Raw genomic sequence first — 23,385 nt, 5'->3', positions numbered from 1 at the left:
AACTAAACCTTTTTAACAAAACCTTATATTGTGATATCAATGTTTATACATAAAATTCAATTAACTACTAGAATAAGCATTTGAGATTTTAATCTTGGACCATTTAAAAGTTAAGTATATTCTTCCCTCGACTAGATTCGAACGTTCTAATCAAACGAAAGGTTAAATTATCAGATTTCTAAACTTTTAACTTGTATTTTCGAACTTTTCAGGTCAAAAACTATAAGATTTGATAAGTTTTAACAAAAAAAAAAATAGGCCTCTGAGACAAAGTTCAGCCTACTTCTAAGTAATTCGTGAATCGTGAACGTTTGTCTAACGATGCATTATAATTATTTATTTCATTCACTGTCAAAAACACAGAGGCAAAAAGTAACCTCAAAGTTTGTGCTATAAACACATCAAACAAACAGTATCGGTAGCGCCATCTTACAGAAACGGTGGGAACTATTTTCACTTCAAACTTGAGCGTTTTACCACCGATTGCACCATTTGAATCGTGTTGCAGGATGCCATCCTAATTTCGACCATAGTTGCCAACTTTGGAGAGTTGAGTAACTAAGTGTGAGTTTGTATATCGCGTATCGTATAGTCGTATAGATATAATACGCAGACGTATCACTAAAGTAAAGTTTCCATAATAATAAAAAGACAATGTTTATGTGAAGCAAACTACAGTGCGGCTATCAACTTTGCACGTTTTACTTAAATACTGGGTCTACGAGACAAATGTCTGTTTAATAGTACGTATATTATGTTCAAACACTATCCATTCCAAACATATTTTTATAATTTGTGAATTTGTTTATCAGTCATTTATAACTTGATACTAAATACTTCAAAGAAATATCTTCAATCAATTTGTGATTTTTGAATATACACAAACTGTTTACACTGAAAATTTCAATAGACATGGTCAAGGTCAATAGTGACGTAGTAAAGGAAGACAAAAATTAACCCTTCGACAGTTTAGTGCGTCGCTCAGAACGGGAGACGCACACGATATAGACCTATACTGTTTCAAATTTGTTCTTTCATAACAAACCAGAATAACCTGTTAAACAGAAGGTAACAAACAACAAAGAAATATCTGTGAAATATATTATATTTAGTTGCTTACAACAATTACTACTAATTTCGAACATGAAATGGAATAAACATTGTGGTCGTCGTACTTTGTCGCTTTTAATGATTAGTATGTGACAGACAACGTTAAAAAAGGATTTAATCGTTTTTAATCTGTTTTTACGCATTGTTTTTAATTTATTACATTTTAAATAGAGTCTTTCAAACTACCTTTGATATTAAAACATACAATAGTTATCTAATAACCAACAAACAATATTATGGAATAAACTTATAAAATAATCATTCATATTATAGCACAGACATTCAGTATTAATGCATGCAAACAATTTTCAATAAATGGATCATGATTAAATCCCCTTTATGAATTTATAATTTATGTTTAATTTCTGTAATATCTTACAAGTAAATAAAAGGAAAATTCCGCTTATATTTCATTAAAATAAAGGATAAGATTGATTTCACTGCAAACTTCGCAGATTCTTTATTCTTTAACCTGCACTTGAATTTATATCAAATTTTCTTCAAATATTTAAACTAATACATAAACCATGTTGTAAAGCTATTTATAAACTTATAAAAATACTCCTCTACGTTTCCCTTCTCGCTTAAATTTCATTTTCTTTTTTTTCTTAGGTTTCTCTAAAACTTCTGGGTTCTCAGGTTCAGGTGGTGGTAACAAACTTGTGATATGTTTGTTATAAAGTTGCAACATATCTAGTACTGACAAGTTTTTAGCTTTGAATATCACACTGTCACCTGACACTACAACAGACAAATGTAAGAATATGACACTGTATTTGGTTACAAAAAAATTTTCATTTTTATACAGAATTTTTATTTAGAATATGATTGTATTTCATTTATTTACTTTGAAATTATTTTTAAGTAATTTTGTACATTACAAAATTAAAAAATGAAACTTACCAATTAATGGAAAAACTTTGAATAAAGTAATATAATACTCACCTAATTTCATTGTAATTGTAGATTCTGACGAATCAGACGTAACTACTGGTTTCACAATGCATTTAGGATTTGTTGCAAAAATCTTTGGAGTTGTAATTTGAAAGAGAAAATGTCTGTAAATTTATTACATATGTGCATTGGTAATTTGGTCAATACTTTTGTAATATTTCAGACAAAATGGAACAAGTGAAACAGAAAAAACAATTCAGAGAATTAAAACAACTACGAGCATTTCCAGTGGGAAAATATGATACTCTACTTTCCGTGCTTGGGGAGGTATGTGCATATGGACAATGTAACGGTAAGTTTGAAATATTTTCATAATTATATAACTGGCAAGAAATTCTAAAGTACAAGATAAACTTTTCTCTATTAATATTTTTAACTAAATTCGAGACACAAATAACAATTTTGTGTTGCAGAAAGAAGTATTTACTGACAATGTTATGAGACCATTGCTACTTAATTATCATGTTGTTATTAAATGTTATTATATTAATAAAACATATTCTTTTGATTGAGACAAATAGAGCAAAATGTAAAAATAATAGATTTTATAAAATATTAAATGTATGTAACACAGTAATTACTTTAGTAAAAATCACAGTTTATGTATTTGAATACTTGTATGAATTACTTGAAGCTTCTTCTACTTTGTCTAACGTTCTTTTATATACAGATAACAATTAATGCCACAATACATGTGTAAATAATTGAAAACTTGTTGAACATAGAAACATTAATATTGTATGCTAAATATTAAAAATGTTATATTTTAAATGTACACTTTTCAAAATTAATATACTTATTATGATAATACACATATATGATAATATGTGTAGTCTTTCAAAAGAATACTCTTCAAGTCACTAAATTTTTACAGAATCTTTTCAGAATGTGAAGTTTAAATCATTTTCAATTTTTAATAATACTTTATTACAATATAAACCATAACGAAATATAAGATCAGTGGTGTCTATACAAGTGTTAATCTTTTTTAACCACTCAAAATTCTGACGTAAGCATGATCCGATACATGCATAATATATGTATTTTCCAATAATCTAAGTTAAGCGCTGAAAATACATAAATAAAATCGTTGTGAATGGGTTTATGATTAACAATAAACGATATACTGTTCGTTATAAATTTAAATAAAAAATGTAACTAATTGACTGTATTTATAAGAATTGATTAAATTGTAAAGAAACTGGTGAACTAACCTTGTTTCGACAGCATGATCAAGGAAGGGATCGAATTTTACGTGAATTGATTGAACTGGTTTCAAACTTAAGGTCTTTAATTGCTTTGCTATTGCACTTATGAGTCCACTTGATCGCGTTTTGGTTCCAGAAAAGGCAATCGACATTTCGAAAATCGAACACACAATCACACGTAATATTCGTTCCAGTTTGTTCCCTTTACAGTGGTTTTATAACTTCATTCACGTTACTTCTACTCATGGTAATAGTTTCATAGTCGAAACATTAGGTGGAGCTACTATACTATACCGTGTGACGTTTGCGCAGATCAGTCTGCTCTTGCCTGAGGTGCGCCATCTTTGACTTTACATAGTCGATGGTCGGGGTTAGGTTATGATGAGACGCTAAGTTATGGCATCTATGAAGTGCAAAGTGGTGCAAAGTTAATTTTAAATTCTAAAAAGGTCTCGTTCGAGACAATTCCCTAATCCACGCGTTGAAGAATGTGAAGATCTGTGATGTTTAATTTGAAGACCTTTTCAAATTGGAGAATTATCTACAAATAGAACTATACTACCAACTCTTCCTTTGCCAGGTGTGTATATGTTAACAAAAAGTATGTGATATTTGTTTTATTATTTATAATTTTAATATTATGTAGATCTTGAGAAAAACAACAGAAATTGTGTCTATGGATACACACTTTATTTTATGTAATTATTTTAAATAGTTGCATCTTATTTTCATACTAGTCAAAATTTGCCCAAGTCTCATACAAAACATGCTATAAACTATATTTATGCATAGACTATAAATAGTTTTCATATTTTCCAGATTCCATTGATGTCAACTGTTTGCTGTGTTGTCAACTAATGTGTTATATGTATATGTATTATATTGTGTAGTTAAATTATGTGTATTAATATTATTATCTTAAAAATTTTATGTACATATTAAGTAATAAAAAATTTGTTATATTATATTATTTGAAACGACTTAAATCCTTTGAATTGTGTCTTTTTCCCCGATTTACTCATTTACAATCATTTAAATTTCCCGCTGCATATACATGCGAATCGGTTCTTCACTTTAATTCGCACAAGAGATGTAGGTGGCAGCCCCAACCGCCATAAACTTGGCTTGAATCCATAGTACATAGTACGTGAGTTTGGGCATCCTGATGGAATTTATAATTTGTTAAGTGGCGTACGAGTGAATCGTTTAGAAAAGATCCCGTGGAAGAGATGCAACGCGCAGAGGAAAGGACATTTGAGAGAAACGGCGAACGAAGGAATAACGGAACGGCGGATCGCGTAGCGGAAAGACCGAAAGGGAAGGACGCAGAGGTTAGGACGAGGAGGTTAGGGTCAATGACAACATGCAGGACAAAAGGACTAAAGGATGCAGGATTAGCCGGCTCAGAGGGTGAGCGAATTCCCAGCAGTACACGTGGCGGACTCGCGCAAGGATTTCGTACTAGCTGGATATTATGAACCGAACAGTGGACTATAAATTAATATCAATCATCATGCAGCATGATCTCTTTGTTTTGAAGCGTTTCATGGCTCGATTATCCCCTTTTCTTTAACAATATACTTCTACAACTCATTCGACAAAACGACAGAATGTAATTCATAAAATCATGTGACAGATTTAATCATTGACAGTTCTTGTCGGTTCGCTTTTTTTCTATCCAGGAGTGGAAAGTCTTGTCGCTTGCGAGTCATGTGATTTTGTTGTTGGAGTCATCTTGTCGAATGAACTATAGTAGTGTTCTTTGAAGTCAGCTTCAGGTGATCTAAATTATAACAAATTTACGATTTAGGTGTTATTCAGGTGTTGTTATATTTCAGAATATAATATTTGTTTATATCATCAGGCAACAAACATCTTAAAGAAATAAAATATTGAACAAAATTAATGCCAACCATGAGATAATCCAACACGAATACTTACAAATTAATGAAGTAGAAACTGATCAAGTTAGTAACAAGTTTTCTGAGTATAGTGAAAAATAAATTTTTAAGAAGATTGTATCTATGTTTGACAGTAGTTTGTGGAATGAAATTGTCATGTAACAAAACGTTATTATATCTTATTCAATATATATTACTTTAAACTTAAAATTAAGATTTCAATTATTTTTAATTTGTAATACGAATTAAAAGAGGGCGCTTATATTCCAAGTTGCATTAGAACGCTAGTAACTCTAGCGCGGCTCCTGGTTATAACGCAAAATATAGTTATTACGTTAATGTACAGCATTATATACGCTATAATTGTAATGGAAGAATTATTTTTTGTTAATTTCAAATTTACCGTATGTTTTCGTATCAATTTCGAATTTAAGCGCTACCAAGTTCTGAAGTTTTACATTGTTTAAAATCAATAATTCGTAATCCACTTTTCTCAATGTAAATATAACCGCGCGAAATATATATACATTGATTACACGTGCAGATATCCAATAAGAAAGAAATATACTAGAGAAATTATATTTTACATACGATTATCTGCTCTAGTATGACGTAAGCCGCCTATGATAGGCGCAGAATCATTCTACGCCGTTCTCATGATGGTGTGCGGCTCGAACCTTCATGAATCATTTGACCTAGATACACCAAATTACATATCCCAATAAATCAATGATAATTTGTCAATAAATTTTGCGATATTAATATATATTAATGTGCGCCACTTTAACTATGCAATTTTTAGTTTAAAATTTAATTAAAAATCAGAAATATTTCTCCCTAAAATGAATAATAATGTAAATAAAGATTAGTCCTATTTATAAAATTTTGAAATTGTTCTTATTTATACTATTATTGTATTATTATATATCATATTAGCTTTTTAAATGACAATGAAATATAGGATTAATGTTATATCAGTGTTATAATATGTTACAAGAATTTTTCAAATATCATGATTATTGTTGCATATGCATTCATAATTTGTCACTAGATACTTCTAACATCGTTGGAAAATTTTTATATACAGTATCTTTTAATTTATCATTTCGTCACAGATTTTACCGCGCATTACAAAAATTCAAGTACACTCACACATACAAACACATTTCAAAAGGTTACTAATAACTTACCTTATCTGGTCTCATATCTGACAGTAACTACAATTTTCTCTTGAATAGACTGAAAAGTATTCAATATTATAATATGTTTCTTAAACATTTTTTATACCATACCTTTAGGAAATAGTATTTTGTCATACTTCCTAAACATTTTATACCTGCAAAAAGATAAATGAAAATGGACTTTTATTTAAAAACCAGAAATTGATCTATAACATTTCAAAAATTAAGTAATTTTAAAGAAATATGCTATACTCTGAATTAAACTTCCTCTAAATAAAATTATTTAAGATAAAGAAAGATTGTATTGGTCCACTAATATTGGAAATCATCAGAATGATGACATTATGTTATTATATTTTTAGCTCCCACAACTGGACTTCAGACAAATTCTTCTCTTGGAACAACTGGAATAACTGGAAACAATGTTGTGACTTCTAATTCTGTAGGACACGTTCCTGCACAACAAACACACGTTGCTCCACAACCTCCTGAACTACCAAGTAAGTATTATATTTCAAAGTCACTTTATAAAGTTTCCCTCGTTATAGTATTTATGGTGTATATCATGTGATCACATGAAATGTGTATCACATTTGCATATAGTGTGGTTTCGACAATAGGTCAAAATGCATAGGAATGCTGAAGTAGTAAAGTCTACGTACATATAAAATTGTATTCTGTAAGAATTGCATGCAATAAATATGTTATAACAAATAAGTCAACATTTAATGTACAATTACACTATATTATAATTGTTAAATATTTTAAAAAAATTAATAATAAATTTTTGTAAAAAGAATTATATTACATGTTACTACAACATTCTTTGTTAATTTTTTATTTATATGTGTTATATAATTTCTATTATCTCAAAAAATACAAATTTGTAATAATCATAAAATTAATGAAAATACAGTAGCTAATATAATCTAGGTTATATTATTTCATATTCACAATATAAAGAAAATTCATATGTAAAATTATAAATTTATTAATATTGTATAGTATTGAAAGTAATTGTAATTAGTTACACGTTTAAAACACTGAAAAATATCTTAATATAATATCATGTGTATAGCTGTTATTTATTGAATCAATTAACATTTATTGTTAAAACATAGTGAAATCTCACTAGTACAGTATAACTTGTTAAATATAACTAAAATGCTGTGCACATAAATATTAAATACAGCTTTTTTAAGAAACACTTGAAATTTATTCTACAGGTTTTAGTGTAATAAATCTTGAGAGAATAAATGCAACTAAAAATGTTCCTCCTACAAAACAGGCAACAAAAATATACCATGTTTCTTCATCAAAGACATCTGTAAAAGCTGGCACCTGATTATAAATAGTGTCAATAAGTTTCATATTATAATTTTTATTATTTGAGGTATGACTAGCCATTTTGTAAATAAGTTTTGTTTGAAATAGATTTAGGAAAGTGAACGCAAGTAACTAATTAAATCTTATAAAAAAAAATTGGTAATTCTCTATAATATTTACGATACAATATTCTCTTAAGATATTTTATCTTTTTACCTATCCTTATGACTGTATTAAATTTATTTTACTGTTTAAAAAATTGCGAATGCACAAGCATATGATTAAACTGCTAATAAACTTATAAGAATATTCTTATATGTTTACTTTCCTGCTTAAGTTTCTTCTTTTTTTTTTTTCTTTACTTTCTTCTTTTCTGCAACCGTTTCACTTCTAGATTCAAATTCAGATCATAGAGTTGTAAAATATTCAGAGATGTGAAGTGTGTACTTTGAAATATCACACTATCATTTGATACTAAAAGATAGAAATACAAGAATATTTATCTTAAACAAATACCATTTTTGTACAAAATTTAATTAGTAATTACTAATTTAATCTAAATTAGTAATTACTTTGAAACTATTCTTAAACTCTTGTATTTATACACATACATATTTGTACATATCTATTAAGAAGTTAAATAATATAAGATGTACTCACATAACTTCAATATAATTATGGCTTCCAACAAATCAGAGGTGACTTGTGGTTTTACAATGCAACAAGAATATATTACAATAGTCTTTGGAGCAGTACTATAAAAAAAAAGATTTCTGTAAATACATTATACATATACATTGTTCTAGATAACTTTTCATCACACTGAAATATCTAGCAATGATTATTCTTTTTATTTATTTCAAAATTGTTTGACATATTCTACATTGCTAACTATTTTTTAAATATTTCAGACAAAATGGAACAAACAGAACAAAACAAACAATTCAGAGACTTGAAACAACAACCACATCCAGTGGAAAAATTTGATTCTCTTATTACTGTGCTTGGAGAGGTCTGTGGATTTGGATGTAATGGTGAGTTTAACATATTTTTATAATTATCTAACCGATAAGATTTACAAGATCATGAATCAAACTTTTTGGAATAAATAAATAACTGAATTTTTATTGTTTTTCTATTAAGACGTACTGTTTCTTCTAGACAGAAAAGTACGAGAAGTGATATAATATACTTATTGTGATTGGGAGTCCCTATAAGAGGTGCCACACTGTTATTTCTATTCAAGAACATGATTTTTGCTAGCTTTATCATTTCACTAATCCAACCGATTAAAAATTCATAAATTGTAAATTTTATGACTGCACATAGCTGTCATATAGAAAATTTTGATTCAAATCGATAGCAATCAGAGATATTTTAAAAAGCACTGACCTCGGTGTAGAATATTAAAAGAAATTGACTGAATACAGGACATTTCTACGATTTTTAAATACGAGACGTTTACTTACTTTTACTATTTCATTCTTGCCAAGTTATTACAATGGTTATTTTAAGCTTGATCTATTCAACTATTTCTATAGATCATGTGGATGTAAATTGATATCACGTTACCTATGTCGATTTAATCAACACAGTACGTGAAATGGAAAAAAATCCGTGAGAGAAGCTCCACCCGTGAACACATGTAAACGGAAAGCTTGTTCTAAAAATACGAACGTTCACATCGTCTGCTAGATATTAAAGTGCACATGCGCATAGTATTGACGTCATCGCATACAACCAAATGTTTGCAGAATGCAGTTAGATTCTTAATTATTGAAAGACATGCGCGACCTAGTAAATAATATTTATACTTTTTTTTCGAATAATACCATATTTATCCAATGCAAACTACAATAGATTAATAAATTATCAAAATTATTTTAAAACACGAGTAAAATTACGTAAAATTTTTCATCAAAAATGGATACATGATTATTAGTATAATCGTATATTATTCATTGTAAATTGAAACTAATCGACTGTATTTTCAAGAATTGATTAATATCTAAAGAAATATCTGCAAATGGAACTTGAATGAACTAACCTTGTTTCCAAAGCACCATGATAGTCGGAATTAAATGATGAACTGATTTTATTGGATTTAAAGTTAAAGACGTTAATTGAATTACAATGATACTTATGGGTTCTTTTAAATACAATTTGCATACAAATTCAACTAAACGGTAACTACATTTCAAAATTGAATACGAAATTCACGTATACTATTCGTCCTCGTGGGTGGGTCCTCATGTCTCAGTTCATCTATATACACCTTCAACTACTTATTCACAGAACTACTAGTTGCTGCATACCGGCAGAGTTGTGCAAAACCCTAAGCTTCGAATCCACCTGAAGTTTGCTGATTTGTTTGTCTTGTTTTCGTCTTTGGAAAATGTTCAAAAGAGGAAACGAGACAAACATATGGGCAATTTTCAAGTTTATTTGAAGTCTAGGGTTTTTTCCAACTCAGTGGTCTATTTGATACTAAATATTTTGCAGGTATTTTTGTTTGTCCAATATATGGAGCAAATAACAAATATGATATCTATAGAGCAAATCAATTCATATTTTTTACATTTGGCGACTGTAAGCTCTAGTAAGTTTAACCATTAATCGTTGTAACAGCGCCATCTAGCATTTCAGCCGCATAAGTAATAGCGTGTCAAGATGGCGGAGGGACAGGAGAAGTTTATGACTTGCCCTTCTCGCGATAGAGAGTCTCTGTCGTCGGGTGTACGCTGATTGGTCAAGGTAAGACCAATTGGAATCACAATGGCGGTAGCCATTGCAGAAGGTAGTCTCGTTCGCAGTGCGTGTGTAGAGAAGTGTGTCGTGTGGTCATTGGGTTTTGTGTTCAATTTTTTACTTATTTATTAGTGATTATCTGGTATTTTTCATCGTCAGCTGCGAAAATGTATCCTGTAGGACAGCGTAAGTATCTCACTGTACACATTTTCACGTGGGATATCGAAGAATATTCGAAAACGGATCCTTTTGTATTCGTCTAAGCAAGAATAAGGGTATCGCTGTCGAACGGTTCTGGTCCTTTGTTCCTCTTTGATTACTTCGAGCCAATCCAAATTTTGTAAAACGATGATTACGTTAACGGGATGTACGTGTAATAAATTTCAAATTTATGGAATCAAAGGAAATTTGGAGAAGGCCTTAAAGGTATCTCGTTCAACAGACAACGTGTCGTCACATCTCATCCGTCAGTTACCGATAACGTATGATTTAGAAATGTTGGAGTACTTGGAAAAAATAAGCTGTGCCAAATACTCGAATGTTTCAAATGGCTCGAATAGATTAGTAGTTCTCTAATACTCTCGAGTGGTTAAATAAATCCTGCATGTTCGAAACAAAGTTGGAATACCCGACTGGTATCGAATCAATGAATTAGAATTTTTTCCAGCTTTAATAAATTCCACATAATATATTTTACTTCCGTCGCGTAAGGAAATTTATCATTCTCCCTATCTTTCCTTTCGCAAAAATACCTTCCATTTATATTATCGTAACTTAGTAATGCAAGAATCTTAAACTAATCGAATAGACATACGAATATTAACAAGTATCTTAACTACTTGTTAATTTCCGATTCATTGTTTACATTCAACTTCAAATTTCCGCGAATTTTTCAAACAGATCGAATTTATACGAGGTAGCAAAAGTGTTGGAATAGATCGAATTTGTTTGAGGGTATACTTGCGGAAGGCACCGGTGGCCGATCGTATTATGAGGGATACGAAAAGGGCTCAGATATAAAATGTTAGCTTCGCCAATTTATGCGTTTACAAGATACAGGTTTTCAATTATAAATCCGTCATAATAGTTTTTCGATCCTTTGGATGCTATATTCAGGAACAATGTAAGAATGCTGAGACCTGAGAGTGTGGTGTGATCGGTTTGTTTTTTCCGTTGAAAATACGAAGCATACAATTAACTTGATTTTTCTAATGGCGTATCAGTCCCAAATGATCCTCTTAAAGGAAAGTGGAATATAGAAAGACTTGTTTTAGAGATATTAGAGTCACGAAAGATGTGATCTTTTGGTGTCAAAGTGTTGGTCTATTACCACCTCAGCGGAAATGCCCGAAAGATGGATAGACGGCTTTCTATTTAAACAAATTTGTAAAATAATATTCTAACATGTTCGAAAGAAACGATCACAGTGAATCAATCACAGCTTCCTCTAAAGTACCTGTATCTTTTAAACGGGTGAATTCCCGAAGTTAACATTTTATATTTGGTGTCCTTACACACTCTTCGTAACATCCGCCAAATTTCATACCAGTTGGTCACCGCGATACTTTTCGGAATAATATCCTTATTTGATATACTCAAAGTATTGCTTGATCGATCAAATACTTTGTCTGATTCGATAAACGGTATTTTATTTGTTTCGGATTTGGAACTATTCAAAAAATTCAAACAGTCAATATAGGTTAGTATAGAATTATAGATGAAAGTACCTAAACTGATGTTTGTTTTGTTACATATGTATGTTTCATGTGAATCATTCTAACCTTGTAATTCTTGGCTAAAACTTCATTAAAACCAGAAATCTTTTTGATTAAAAACCAAATATATTTTTTATGAAAATTAATGTCATTGTAGATGAATTAATTGAAATAGAAAGCACATCAAGTTATATCAAAATATTAAAAACTACACATCCTAAGACAGGATAAGGTTTCTATTTTTAATTATTTTATCTTATCTTGTGTGATAATTAATCATTAGTGTTATTCTAAAGCTTCTATATCGTAAATATTGATTACTCAAAAAGTTTATCATATTTAATCATTGATAGTGTATTTATGTTCTAATGATGTTATAATACCAGTATAACAATTAACACATAATTAAATATCATCTACAGTAAAATGTTAATTTAGTGGACCCTAATCTATGTTGGTATCTCCTTAAGTTATTTGGTAAATCAAGGTTTTACCATAGGACAGAACATCTAAATTTATTATTTCTCATGCGGTTATAATTTGTAATTTAACAAGTAGAATATGATCTTGAAAATTTTCAAGATCATTTTAAATGATCTAAAACAAAAAAGTTTGATTCAATCTATTAACATGGGAAATAATCAAGGTAACAAAATTATGATTTTTTCATATTTTCAGCGCCCACAGCTGGGCCCTCAACAAGTGCTTCTGTTGGAACAGCAGGAGCAACTGGGAGTACTGTTGTGGCTCCTAGTTCTTTAGGACTTGTTCCTACACAACAAACACACACTCCTCCTCAACCCCCTGAACTGCCAAGTAAGTGTTTCTAAATATTTCTTAAATTTTGTCCTTTTAATATTTATGATACCTATTGAGTGATCAATAATGAAGAAAGTATTATATATCGAACAAAAAAGTTTAATAGAAATTTAATTAAAGTACTAAATTTGAAAATTCAACTGTAATTTTTTGAAACTGTTTATGCTGTTCAATAAAAGTACCTCATTTCTTGATTAAATAAATTTAAAATAAAATAGGTAAATTAAAAATGGAAGTTAAAAAAATGGTATGATGTGTTTTAAAATAAAAGATGAATAAGAAACGCATATTATTACAGTGTTTTCATGTCCTCGGAGACCAGATATTGGACGTGAAGGCAGACCAATCAGTTTAAGAGCTAATCACTTCCAAATTACAATACCACGTGGTTATGTGCATCATTATGATATTAACATCCAACCTGATAAATGTCCTCGTAAAGTTAATAGGGAAATTATAGAAACAATGGTTCACGCGTATAGTAAAATATTTGGAACTCTGAAGCCTGTGTTTGATGGCAGAAATAATCTGTATACAAGGGATCCCTTGCCCATTGGTGCTGAGAAAATAGAATTAGAGGTAATTACAATATTAATAAAAGTTTGTGCTGTTACATTTTTTAAATATTGAATCGTTAATAATAATTTTTGTATAGGTAACGCTACCTGGTGAGGGTAAAGATAGAGTTTTCAGAGTGGTGATAAAATGGGTGGCTCAAGTTTCTCTGTTTGCTTTAGAAGAAGCTCTAGAAGGACGTACAAGACAAATTCCATATGATGCTATACTTGCTTTAGATGTTGTAATGAGGCATTTACCATCTATGACATATACTCCAGTAGGTAGATCATTTTTTAGTACACCAGATGGATATTATCACCCATTAGGTGGTGGCAGAGAAGTATGGTTTGGCTTCCATCAGTCTGTTAGACCATCTCAGTGGAAAATGATGTTGAATATCGATGGTACATATAAAATTTATTTTCACATTTCATTACTATATTAATTGATTTCTCATATAACATATGGTTTATTATTATAGTCTCTGCAACTGCATTTTATAAAGCACAACCTGTCATAGAATTTATGTGCGAAGTATTAGATATTCGAGACATAAACGAACAAAAGAAGCCCCTTACAGATTCTCAACGAGTTAAATTTACCAAAGAAATTAAAGGTCTTAAAATCGAAATTACGCACTGCGGAACAATGAGACGAAAGTATAGAGTATGTAACGTTACACGCAAACCTGCCCAGATGCAATCGTAAGTATACATGAAAGCAATTTTGTTATTTTAAATATGACTGATATTCATTGAGTAAAAATTTTAGATTCCCATTACAATTGGAAAATGGACAAACGGTTGAATGTACTGTTGCAAAATATTTCTTAGATAAATACAAAATGAAGTTGCGTTATTCGCATCTTCCTTGCCTACAAGTCGGACAAGAACACAAACATACATATTTACCGCTTGAGGTGTGTTGGATCTAATATTTATCATACAATTCGTAATTAAACATTTATACAATATATATGTAATATTTCACAATAAATATATTAACAGGTTTGCAACATTGTTGCTGGACAACGTTGCATCAAGAAATTAACTGACATGCAGACGTCCACCATGATAAAAGCCACAGCCCGTTCTGCTCCAGATCGTGAACGAGAAATAAACAACTTAGTTAAAAGAGCCGATTTTAATAACGATTCATACGTTCAAGAATTTGGCTTGACAATATCGAATAATATGGTGGAAGTTAGGGGTCGTATTCTAGCTCCACCCAAGCTACAGTACGGAGGGCGCTTGAGTTCCCTCAGTTGTCAGGTAAGAGACTTTCAAATCAATTAGTTAGATATAGCTAAATAACACATTTGCCTTTGCATTATGTTTGGTAAGGATCCTTTTTGTGGTATTGTATATTATACAGTTGCTAAGTGAGATTTAGTTTTTCTAATTTTTAATTATGTATAACAGAGTTCGGCACGTTTGCTCTGAGCAAGTCAGCGCTGAGCGACTTCCCCCACTTTCATACTAGACCTGTGTTTCTCTAAGTACTTCTTACTTACATGAAGTCCTAGAAAGAGAGGGAAAGAGGAGAGAGAGATGGAGTTGCTCTTGCAAGCGTGAGGATTGCAGTGGATAGTAAGACAGTATCACGAGTGGGGGAAGCCTCAACGCCTTGTTCTCCTGCAGTGTCGAACCCTGATCTAAAACATCTTATTCGTTGAGAGGGCCTGTATCATTAGATCGAAACGAGTACAACTTTCATCTAGAGCCTTCAAGCAGTATGAATTGTAAGAAACGAGTCTTAAAACGTTTCTTAATTCGTTTCTTAATTAGTTTTGACAAAATATCTATAGAAAGAATAATACACATTTTATGATATTCAGTAATGTATGTATATATTCTTTTTCCTAAAGGCAAAGAACCAGGCCTCACCAATTCAAGGTGTATGGGACATGCGTGGCAAACAATTCTTCACGGGCGTGGAAATCAGAGTTTGGGCAATAGCTTGTTTTGCACCACAAAGAAGCGTTCGCGAAGACTCAATACGGCTGTTTATAGCACAATTGCAAAGAATAAGCAATGATGCTGGAATGCCCATTATTGGACAACCATGTTTCTGTAAATATGCTACTGGGCCAGATCAAGTGGAACCCATGTTTAAATATTTAAAAATGACATTTGCATCGTTGCAGCTTGTGTGTATTATACTGCCTGGAAAAACTCCTGTATATGGTAATTGTATAGATTTTATATTTCATACATGTATATAATAAAATATCAGTAACGTATGTAATCTTGTTTTGTATCTTATTTGCCTATAGCTGAAGTCAAAAGAGTTGGAGATACATTATTGGGTATGGCAACTCAATGTGTACAGGCAAAAAATGTTAATAAAACATCACCGCAAACGTTGTCTAATTTATGCCTGAAGATTAATGTAAAGTTAGGTGGCATTAATAATATTTTAGTACCCAGTTTTCGGCCAAAGGTGTTTGACGAACCTGTCATATTCTTTGGAGCCGATGTAACTCATCCACCTGCTGGAGATAATAAAAAACCTAGCATAGCCGCAGTGGTTGCTAGTATGGATGCTCATCCATCTCGATACGCAGCTACTGTTAGAGTTCAACAGCACAGACAAGAGATCATTCAAGAACTTAGTTCAATGGTGATGTAAGTATATTATTGCAATATATACCATAAGTCTTCAGTTAATAATGCTTCCACTTTCAGGTCATTCTATCAGTTATTTTATAAAAATATTTTTTTTTTTTTTTCAGGGAACTTCTCCTTAGATTTTATAAAAGCACTGGGGGATATAAACCACATAGAATAATTCTTTACCGCGATGGTGTCTCAGAAGGACAATTCTTGCACGTCTTGCAGCATGAGTTAACTGCCATTCGCGAAGCTTGCATGAAACTCGAAGATGATTACAAACCTGGGGTAACATTCATCGTAGTACAGAAAAGACATCACACGCGATTATTTTGTTCGGATAAGAAAGAACAAAGCGGAAGAAGTGGAAACATCCCAGCGGGTACAACAGTTGATATTTGTATAACGCATCCCACCGAGTTTGATTTCTACTTATGTAGTCACCAAGGCATCCAGGTATTATTTGAATATCGACGATTAAGTACTGCTTTATAGATATTTTATCTTATTTGACATAAATATCATATTGTGCGTACAGGGCACTTCACGACCATCGCATTATCATGTACTCTGGGATGATAATCACTTCGAAAGTGACGAATTACAGACTCTTACGTATCAACTGTGTCACACATATGTTAGGTGTACAAGATCCGTTAGTATACCTGCGCCAGCATATTATGCTCATCTTGTAGCATTCCGAGCCAGATATCATTTGGTAGAAAAAGAACATGATAGGTAAGTAAAATATCATATTTATAAAACATAATATAAAATTTTGTTTCCAATTTTTTATCAATTTTTTTGTACTAATATTTTGTTAATACGTTATTCAATGTTTATGTTTCAGTGGAGAAGGATCTCATCAGTCGGGCTGCAGCGAAGACAGAACACCAGGTGCAATGGCAAGAGCTATCACAGTTCATGCAAACACAAAGCGAGTTATGTACTTTGCATAATTCTTCTTCTTTAAGCCTTTCTCATACACATGCCACTATATAATATCATCAAAATTATAATCACCATATCTTGCATGTGGATATTTCTAGACTGCTTAAATGCTAGAGAATTAATCTTGCGTGGCCAATTTTTTTGCTTGTTTAAATAAGTCTGTCCAATACCTTGAATGTGTCGAGTAAATTTATATCAAATTTTTTTCCCCTTCCTTTTTAGTATTCTATTTTAACATACCGACTAGGTTTTGGACAGACTTTCCAAACATTTTAGGAAGTAGGTTCTAAAAGAGGTGCTTTTAGTTAATCATGTTTTGGATTAGATTATGACGTACGCAGCTTGACTCATGAGACGTTTCGCGGTATAGACAACATGGACGAATAATAGAACAAACAGATCAGCTGTTGTACATATTACGCTTATTTTATTTTTAGATGTTGAATTTGTAGGATACAAAATAGTACTCTAGCATTTGTAGTATACAAAAACACAATGCTGCACGAATTCATCGTTGTATGAATCGCTTACGAGACTGTTATCTCGTTTATGCGTAATTATCATATTGTGTGGGATGAATTAACTATTTTTTGTAAAAAGACTAGACATGTGGGTCATGCGTTAATGAAAAAAAAAATTGGCATGGTACTTCTTATCGTGCCAAAGCATATTCGTGATCATGCTCGTACGATTCTCTATAAATATATTTATGACACCTATCATATTTATCATAAGCACTCAAAAAATTAGTCACTCAAGTAATAAAATGTTGATAGGGAGATGCAAATAAATAAAAGATTTGTAAATGTTAACTGTCAAAGCCTCCAAGCCAATGGCCAAAATAAGTTAGGAATCTATCGTATTAAAATCCAAAGTTGTGGCAAGTTGATTAAATACAGTGTTATACAACAGTGTTATATCATAAGAGTTGTAAACAACATTGTGCCACATTGGCTGAATGATATCTTTTATTTTTGAGTTTTGTCTAAATCTAATGTCATTTGTCAGGATTGTTTAAGATACTTGGAATATTGATTTGAACAGAAGTCAGTGAATCGGGGAAGTTTCGCATAATTACTGACTGTTGAAAGTGGCATAAATAATCAAGGGTCATTCTATATATAAGGGGACGTAGTTAAACACGATATTATTGAATAATTATTATGTAGAGCGAAAACCAAGAATATACATTTTATTCAATTTATTTTAGTTTTGTTTACATTAGTATTTTGCATGTGGCACAGAAATTATCCTGTGCGCTTATGTAAGAAAAGCTAACAATAAGACGCAGCTGATAATGGGGTAGCACTTTATTCATATCAATTACGCATTGTTGTTAACATTTCGAAGGTAAATGGGTACCTTTTATGTGGTATTTAAGACAACGGAACGATATCTGTTCAAAAAAATACAAAAGCTTAAGTTAAACCTACATGGCATTAGATTTGGGCTAATGACAAAGACCCAACAATGCAAAAAATGATTTGATTAATAGTAGGATAAGGATAATTCAGTGATTGAAAAATAGGTGAGAAATATAATGTGAATTATATATGGAATTATATAATGTGGAATCATAGGATAAGTTATTATATTTGTCGTGTAACGCAAATTTTAAAGTCCTCAAATTTATATTCTAACGAATTCTTCATTCATGATTCGGACGCAAATAGAATCTATTTACATGGAACAATAATCGTAATCAACACAATAACTGTATTAAGAGCCTTACAAGCAACTACACTGTAGAGCCAATAGATAGGATAATGAAATGTATAAATATGTATTGAATACCGTGCGCAAGAAATCGTTTACTGTATATTGCTAGAATCATTAATGCACTAGTAACGTTTTAGATGACCTTCATTCTTACAAACACAACATTTAATTTTCTTTTAATCTAACAGTATTAAGAATAGTAAAACGTACCAGTACACGATCGAAGTAAAAAACATTGTTCTCGAATACACCGACGGGGTGTTGGAAATTTTCCTTAAATCTAAATGCGGACACATTAATATATATTAATATCATTTGAGATATCGTGACTTGTGTCATCTGGAATGTGTGGAATATCGTGTATTAATGATTCTAATTTTAGATTTTTAAGTACTAAAACGTTAATATTATCGCGGAAAGTATGAAAAGGACCCTCACGTACCACTAATTAATATTTATTCTAGTTGTAAATTTAAGGACCCTCACGTACCACTAATTAATATTTATTCTAGTTGTAAATTTAAGTCTGTAACCTAGAAAATTACTTACAGTTACATAACGCTTATTAATAACATTTAATACATACTTTCCGACTTGGTTAAAAAATTAGGGAATTTGCTAAATATTATTTGAACGTGAGTAAGGGTTGAAGCATAATCTTTGAGCGTTCGAAACGATAGCTCAGCGGTTGAATTAGTTTTAAATAACAGCAGGCAGCAGATAAGCAAATGCAAATATTGAAAGTGGTATAGCAAATTATAGTACTACAAATCACGATCAACGGGGGGATGAAAAGTTTATTATTTGTGTTGTTGAGGGTATAAAGGTACCAAAATGTCCGAATGCGAAGAGTTTAATAATTAGTGAATTAAGAATCAATTTCAATCGTAATGAGGCCATACAGATCTATTAGATTTTAAGTAAGTGAATCCATATGCTGCAAATAAGTGCAGTCTATGCGTAATCGGTGCGCAAGTAAATACCAAAATTGGAGATTTTAATTCCATTTTACTATACATCTTTTTGTGCTTAAAATTAAGCAGTTCTTTTCGACGAGATTTTTCTCGGAGATGTTCGACAGTACTTGATATTTCCCTGCGCCCGATCAAGACACTGACATCCATTTGTAAATATATTTCAGTAATTTATCGATAAATCATTTTCCCATTTAGTAATTAATATGCAGTGAGCAAAAAATGGAAGCTTACAAAGATTTTTGTAATTTTTAATTCGATCGTAATGAATTGAGGTAATAATTGTATATTGTTTATCCATCTGTTTAATCTGATGCAACAAACTGCATTAAAAGAAAGCAATTGATATCATACATGAAACGCAAACTAAACTTGTACCTAATACGTTTAAAAAAAAAAAGGAAAACATAAAGACAATTTAAACTTTGAAGGAAACGGGTTTATGAAATGAACTTAGCGTGTAATAAAATAACCGAGTCTATTCACAAAACAAGAGTTTTCTCCTTACCACGTGTCCCAGACATTTTAAAATAAGACAAATAATTTATATTTGTATATCAGATAACATATATTATATATATATATGTGAAAATTTACTGTATTGCATTTGTTAACAAATGCTGTGTGCAAAATATACATATGAATTATACAACAATTCCAGAATTAAGATAACGACAAACATCTTTGTATTTCGAAGAGCGTTTTTAAGTTACATCTTAATTAATTGTATTTGCATGTGATCGATTTTTGTAATTAGTAAGCCGTTTTACTTTTAAATAATGTCTTATTCCCAGGAAATCATAATTGTCAGTGTTATTATGTAGCGTTCATTGATAAGCTAAGTACATATACAGATTAATCGTATCAAGCTCGATGAGTAATTAATTGTTAAAACTATTGAATGTCTACTAAATTATTTCACAGTATTAGTATTAATTCATCATCATTTTTATTGTAATATCATCCGTGCACAAAATTATGTAGGAAAGTGGCGATTCTTCTTTTTTATTATTATTATTATTATTATTACTTTTTTTTTTTTTAGTATTCGTAAGTGACTCATGAAGCGCCACCAAAGCCTTGACGTTGCGATATTATGAGTTTTGAGAAATTCTACTTACGCTTATGATGAAATAAATAAATTGTATTAACGAGACTAAGCACTATGTTTTAATGTAAAAAGATAATGGTCAACTTTTCTAAGAAATGCAAACAACTGTTTTGAGAAAACAACAAGAGTCTGAATGGATATCAGGCGCAGAGTGAATAGTTTCGTAATTGACGCAAAAAAGCAAGTTGAATAATATTTTTCCAGTGTTACTGTTTACTTTTCCTATGAAATCTGAACCATTATCTAGCAGCATCGATGAAAGCATCAAGGAACTTATATTATCCTAGTGTAAATTTACTTAAACAATAAAGCGTACGCGAAAGCGCTTAAGAGAATAGATATAAAAACAATAAAATGTCAGCTTTAAGAATGCCAGAACTTCGAACAAGATCAGTGATGGCGTTCCTATTCAACAATTAATTAATCCAAGCTTCATTATATAGTATCGTTGATTTATTATTATCTAGATATTTCTCGTTTCTAAATGTGAATGTGTCGTACCTACCAGTGAATATCGCACGAATAAGCATATTGAAATAAGGGGATACCGATTAATGATGATCATTAATAACGATAATAATTAGCCAACTGTAAAAGTAACGCTTTATAGGCTAAGCTGATTTCTTGCTGTAACGCGCTTCTTCATCAGTGATCTCAAAGAATGCTTGTGCACCTTCTATTTGTGTTACTGTATGTTAAAGCACGAGCTCTTTTAATCTTACGCGTATCAACGGGCTCGAGCACCGTAATTACTCTAACAATAACAAACAAAATTCACGCAAGTTTGTAATTTCGAAACTCCGAATCACAATCGAAAAGAATACGATTGCTGTTTGTAGGCAGTCTGTCAGGCGACTTTTACTATACCAGTAGGATAATAATCGATAATTTGAACAATTTCTGATTACTGTAGCGATCGATAATTCAGATTTTTTATATTCACTATTCTGTTAATGCAAAAGTGATGCAAATTTCTTTTGGATCAAGTGTACATTCTGCAAAATTGTAGAAATAATTTTTGAATTAAAATTAAAGTCAATCGGTTCAATTAGGAATGCAATTAATAAATTGTATGTTAAAAACGTGTAATGCGTTTGTCACTTATACATGAAATTACAATATTCTTAGAGTAATTGTTACGTTCGATCATATGTTATAGTTATAAAGTATTAACACTTTATCGACTGGTAGCGTTTGGACATATGTATAATTAAATTTAATAATATTTTTTATTTTCGTAAGATTAGTATTTACCGTATTTCTTTTTTCTTTTAAAAATTGTGTTCGTAAGAGCTAATTTTCAAGTTTTCCAATACAATCTAATGCAGCATGTTACCCACCGTGTGGAATGAAAATTGCATTTACTTTTGTATCAATTCAATCAAGTGATGTATCGTTGTAATATTTAGCGTTTAATGCACGACATTTTCGACGAAAATACGATAGCATAAGCTCACGAGAGTATGAGTAAAGGGTGTTGTGAATGCAAAGAAAGTATGCAGTAAGAAAATATTAAAATTACAAATGAATAAATTGAAAGACTGTTAAAAATGCGACTTTGGGCGCGTTTTAATTATGATTGGCTTTATTCGAAAGGCATTGCCGACAAATGTGAATAAATAAAATGGATAGCGTAACGACGACAACACTTGCAACTGGCAAAGTTTATCGAGTCAGCTGATCGTATTAGGGACGCGGTATCAGTTATACGGTTTCAACAAGTTGAAACACTTTTAAGTGAAGTTACCGAGATCTGTGAAAATTTACAATTTCGTTAAAATTTTGTGTCATTTCATATTGCATGCCTGTTGTTTTAGTTTCGAGCTTTTATACAAAAATGTAACAGAAAGAAATATTAGAATGCTACTGTACCTGTTGAATTTTGGGAAATACAAATTAAAGAAAGATCGTCTCAGTATGAGTGTATTAAACATTGTCAATAGTATCTGGTCAATATGTTCATTTTAAAGAGTCAACTTAAAAATGTATGCTTCGCTAAAGCGATTCGTTCGTACTACTATAAAACACTTTGGTGAACACTTGAACACCGAAAGACTTTTATATGCTTGTATCATTTTACGTATTTTGCATCGATTTGTCAATTTATCCTAACTTTTAAATAGTGTACTTTTCAAAAATGACAATTACAACTTTCAGAATTATATTTTTCAGTGAGGTATTCAAATTGAATACAAGCATGTATTTTATGACACATACCGTATGTCCGATTAGGGTGTGAATTGATGTCAACTGTATGTTTCGAATAAATTTATATTTCCTTTATTATTTTTACAACATAAACGATCAATGTATTTTCAATTAAATATTCAATTGGGGAGTAAATAAAACTATTAAATCACTAAAAAGAAACGTATTATTTAATCGTTCATTTATTTACTTAATTTATCAGGTTATTTACCAACTGTACCAGCCAAAGCAAAACTTAAATTATTATTTATTTGCATATTAATGTAATTTTACATCATAATTAAACTTAT

The 23,385-nt window shown here is 30.8% G+C and overlaps 3 protein-coding genes across 7 annotated transcripts; 1 reads left to right on the top strand and 2 right to left on the bottom strand.

Moving 5' to 3' along the window:
* The first annotated feature begins 108 nt into the window (after positions 1-108).
* On the top strand, positions 109-23,257 carry LOC128896296 (protein argonaute-2). Of its 4 annotated transcripts, none has more exons than XM_054159573.1 (15): positions 109-743; positions 2,228-2,356; positions 6,717-6,854; positions 8,592-8,714; positions 12,822-12,959; positions 13,261-13,541; positions 13,618-13,924; positions 14,002-14,224; positions 14,292-14,439; positions 14,528-14,791; positions 15,388-15,706; positions 15,796-16,147; positions 16,255-16,588; positions 16,671-16,870; positions 16,983-23,257. In XM_054159573.1, the coding sequence occupies exons 2-15, from the start codon at positions 2,233-2,235 to the stop codon at positions 17,089-17,091; spliced, it is 3,060 nt and encodes a 1,019-aa protein (XP_054015548.1). In that variant the 5' UTR covers positions 109-743; positions 2,228-2,232; the 3' UTR covers positions 17,092-23,257. The 4 variants fall into 4 exon arrangements, with proteins under 4 accessions (XP_054015548.1, XP_054015551.1, XP_054015547.1 ...); XM_054159576.1 differs by lacking the exon at positions 109-743 and adding an exon at positions 768-1,068; XM_054159572.1 differs by lacking the exons at positions 109-743; positions 2,228-2,356 and adding exons at positions 3,713-3,852; positions 4,092-4,682.
* On the bottom strand, positions 1,088-3,591 carry LOC128896316 (39S ribosomal protein L53, mitochondrial). The gene is made up of 3 exons (XM_054159612.1): positions 3,279-3,591; positions 2,056-2,168; positions 1,088-1,851 (listed from the first exon to the last, which is right to left on the bottom strand). The coding sequence occupies exons 1-3, from the start codon at positions 3,422-3,424 to the stop codon at positions 1,661-1,663; spliced, it is 450 nt and encodes a 149-aa protein (XP_054015587.1). The 5' UTR covers positions 3,425-3,591; the 3' UTR covers positions 1,088-1,660.
* LOC128896317 (uncharacterized) lies at positions 7,291-10,024 on the bottom strand. Of its 2 annotated transcripts, none has more exons than XM_054159613.1 (3): positions 9,150-9,393; positions 8,341-8,435; positions 7,291-8,154 (listed from the first exon to the last, which is right to left on the bottom strand). In XM_054159613.1, the coding sequence occupies exon 3, from the start codon at positions 7,759-7,761 to the stop codon at positions 7,570-7,572; it is 192 nt and encodes a 63-aa protein (XP_054015588.1). In that variant the 5' UTR covers positions 7,762-8,154; positions 8,341-8,435; positions 9,150-9,393; the 3' UTR covers positions 7,291-7,569. The 2 variants fall into 2 exon arrangements, 1 of the variants encoding a protein (XP_054015588.1); XR_008461957.1 differs by lacking the exon at positions 9,150-9,393 and adding an exon at positions 9,728-10,024 and having other exon boundaries at positions 7,883-8,154.
* Positions 23,258-23,385: the final 128 nt, after the last annotated feature.

This window comes from Hylaeus anthracinus, unplaced genomic scaffold (assembly GCF_026225885.1).
Source record: "Hylaeus anthracinus isolate JK02 unplaced genomic scaffold, UHH_iyHylAnth1.0_haploid 0, whole genome shotgun sequence".
Taxonomy (NCBI): domain Eukaryota; kingdom Metazoa; phylum Arthropoda; class Insecta; order Hymenoptera; family Colletidae; genus Hylaeus; species Hylaeus anthracinus.
Note: the sequence above shows the minus strand (reverse complement) of the source record. Positions and strands in the feature narration are given on the sequence as shown.

Excerpts from the sequence above, each read along its gene's own strand:
- LOC128896316 (XM_054159612.1), bottom strand. The coding sequence starts at position 3,424 with ATGTCGATTGCCTTTTCTGGAACCAAAACGCGATCAAGTGGACTCATA. Across the intron at positions 2,169-3,278 it reads GATCATGCTGTCGAAACAAG|ACATTTTCTCTTTCAAATTA; the intron begins GTTAGTTCACCA and ends ATAAATTTACAG. Across the intron at positions 1,852-2,055 it reads TACAATTACAATGAAATTAG|TGTCAGGTGACAGTGTGATA; the intron begins GTGAGTATTATA and ends TGTCTGTTGTAG.
- LOC128896296 (XM_054159572.1), top strand. The coding sequence starts at position 4,502 with ATGCAACGCGCAGAGGAAAGGACATTTGAGAGAAACGGCGAACGAAGG. Across the intron at positions 6,855-8,591 it reads ACAACCTCCTGAACTACCAA|ACAAAATGGAACAAACAGAA; the intron begins GTAAGTATTATA and ends TAAATATTTCAG. Across the intron at positions 13,542-13,617 it reads CTGAGAAAATAGAATTAGAG|GTAACGCTACCTGGTGAGGG; the intron begins GTAATTACAATA and ends ATTTTTGTATAG.
- LOC128896317 (XM_054159613.1), bottom strand. The coding sequence starts at position 7,761 with ATGGCTAGTCATACCTCAAATAATAAAAATTATAATATGAAACTTATT.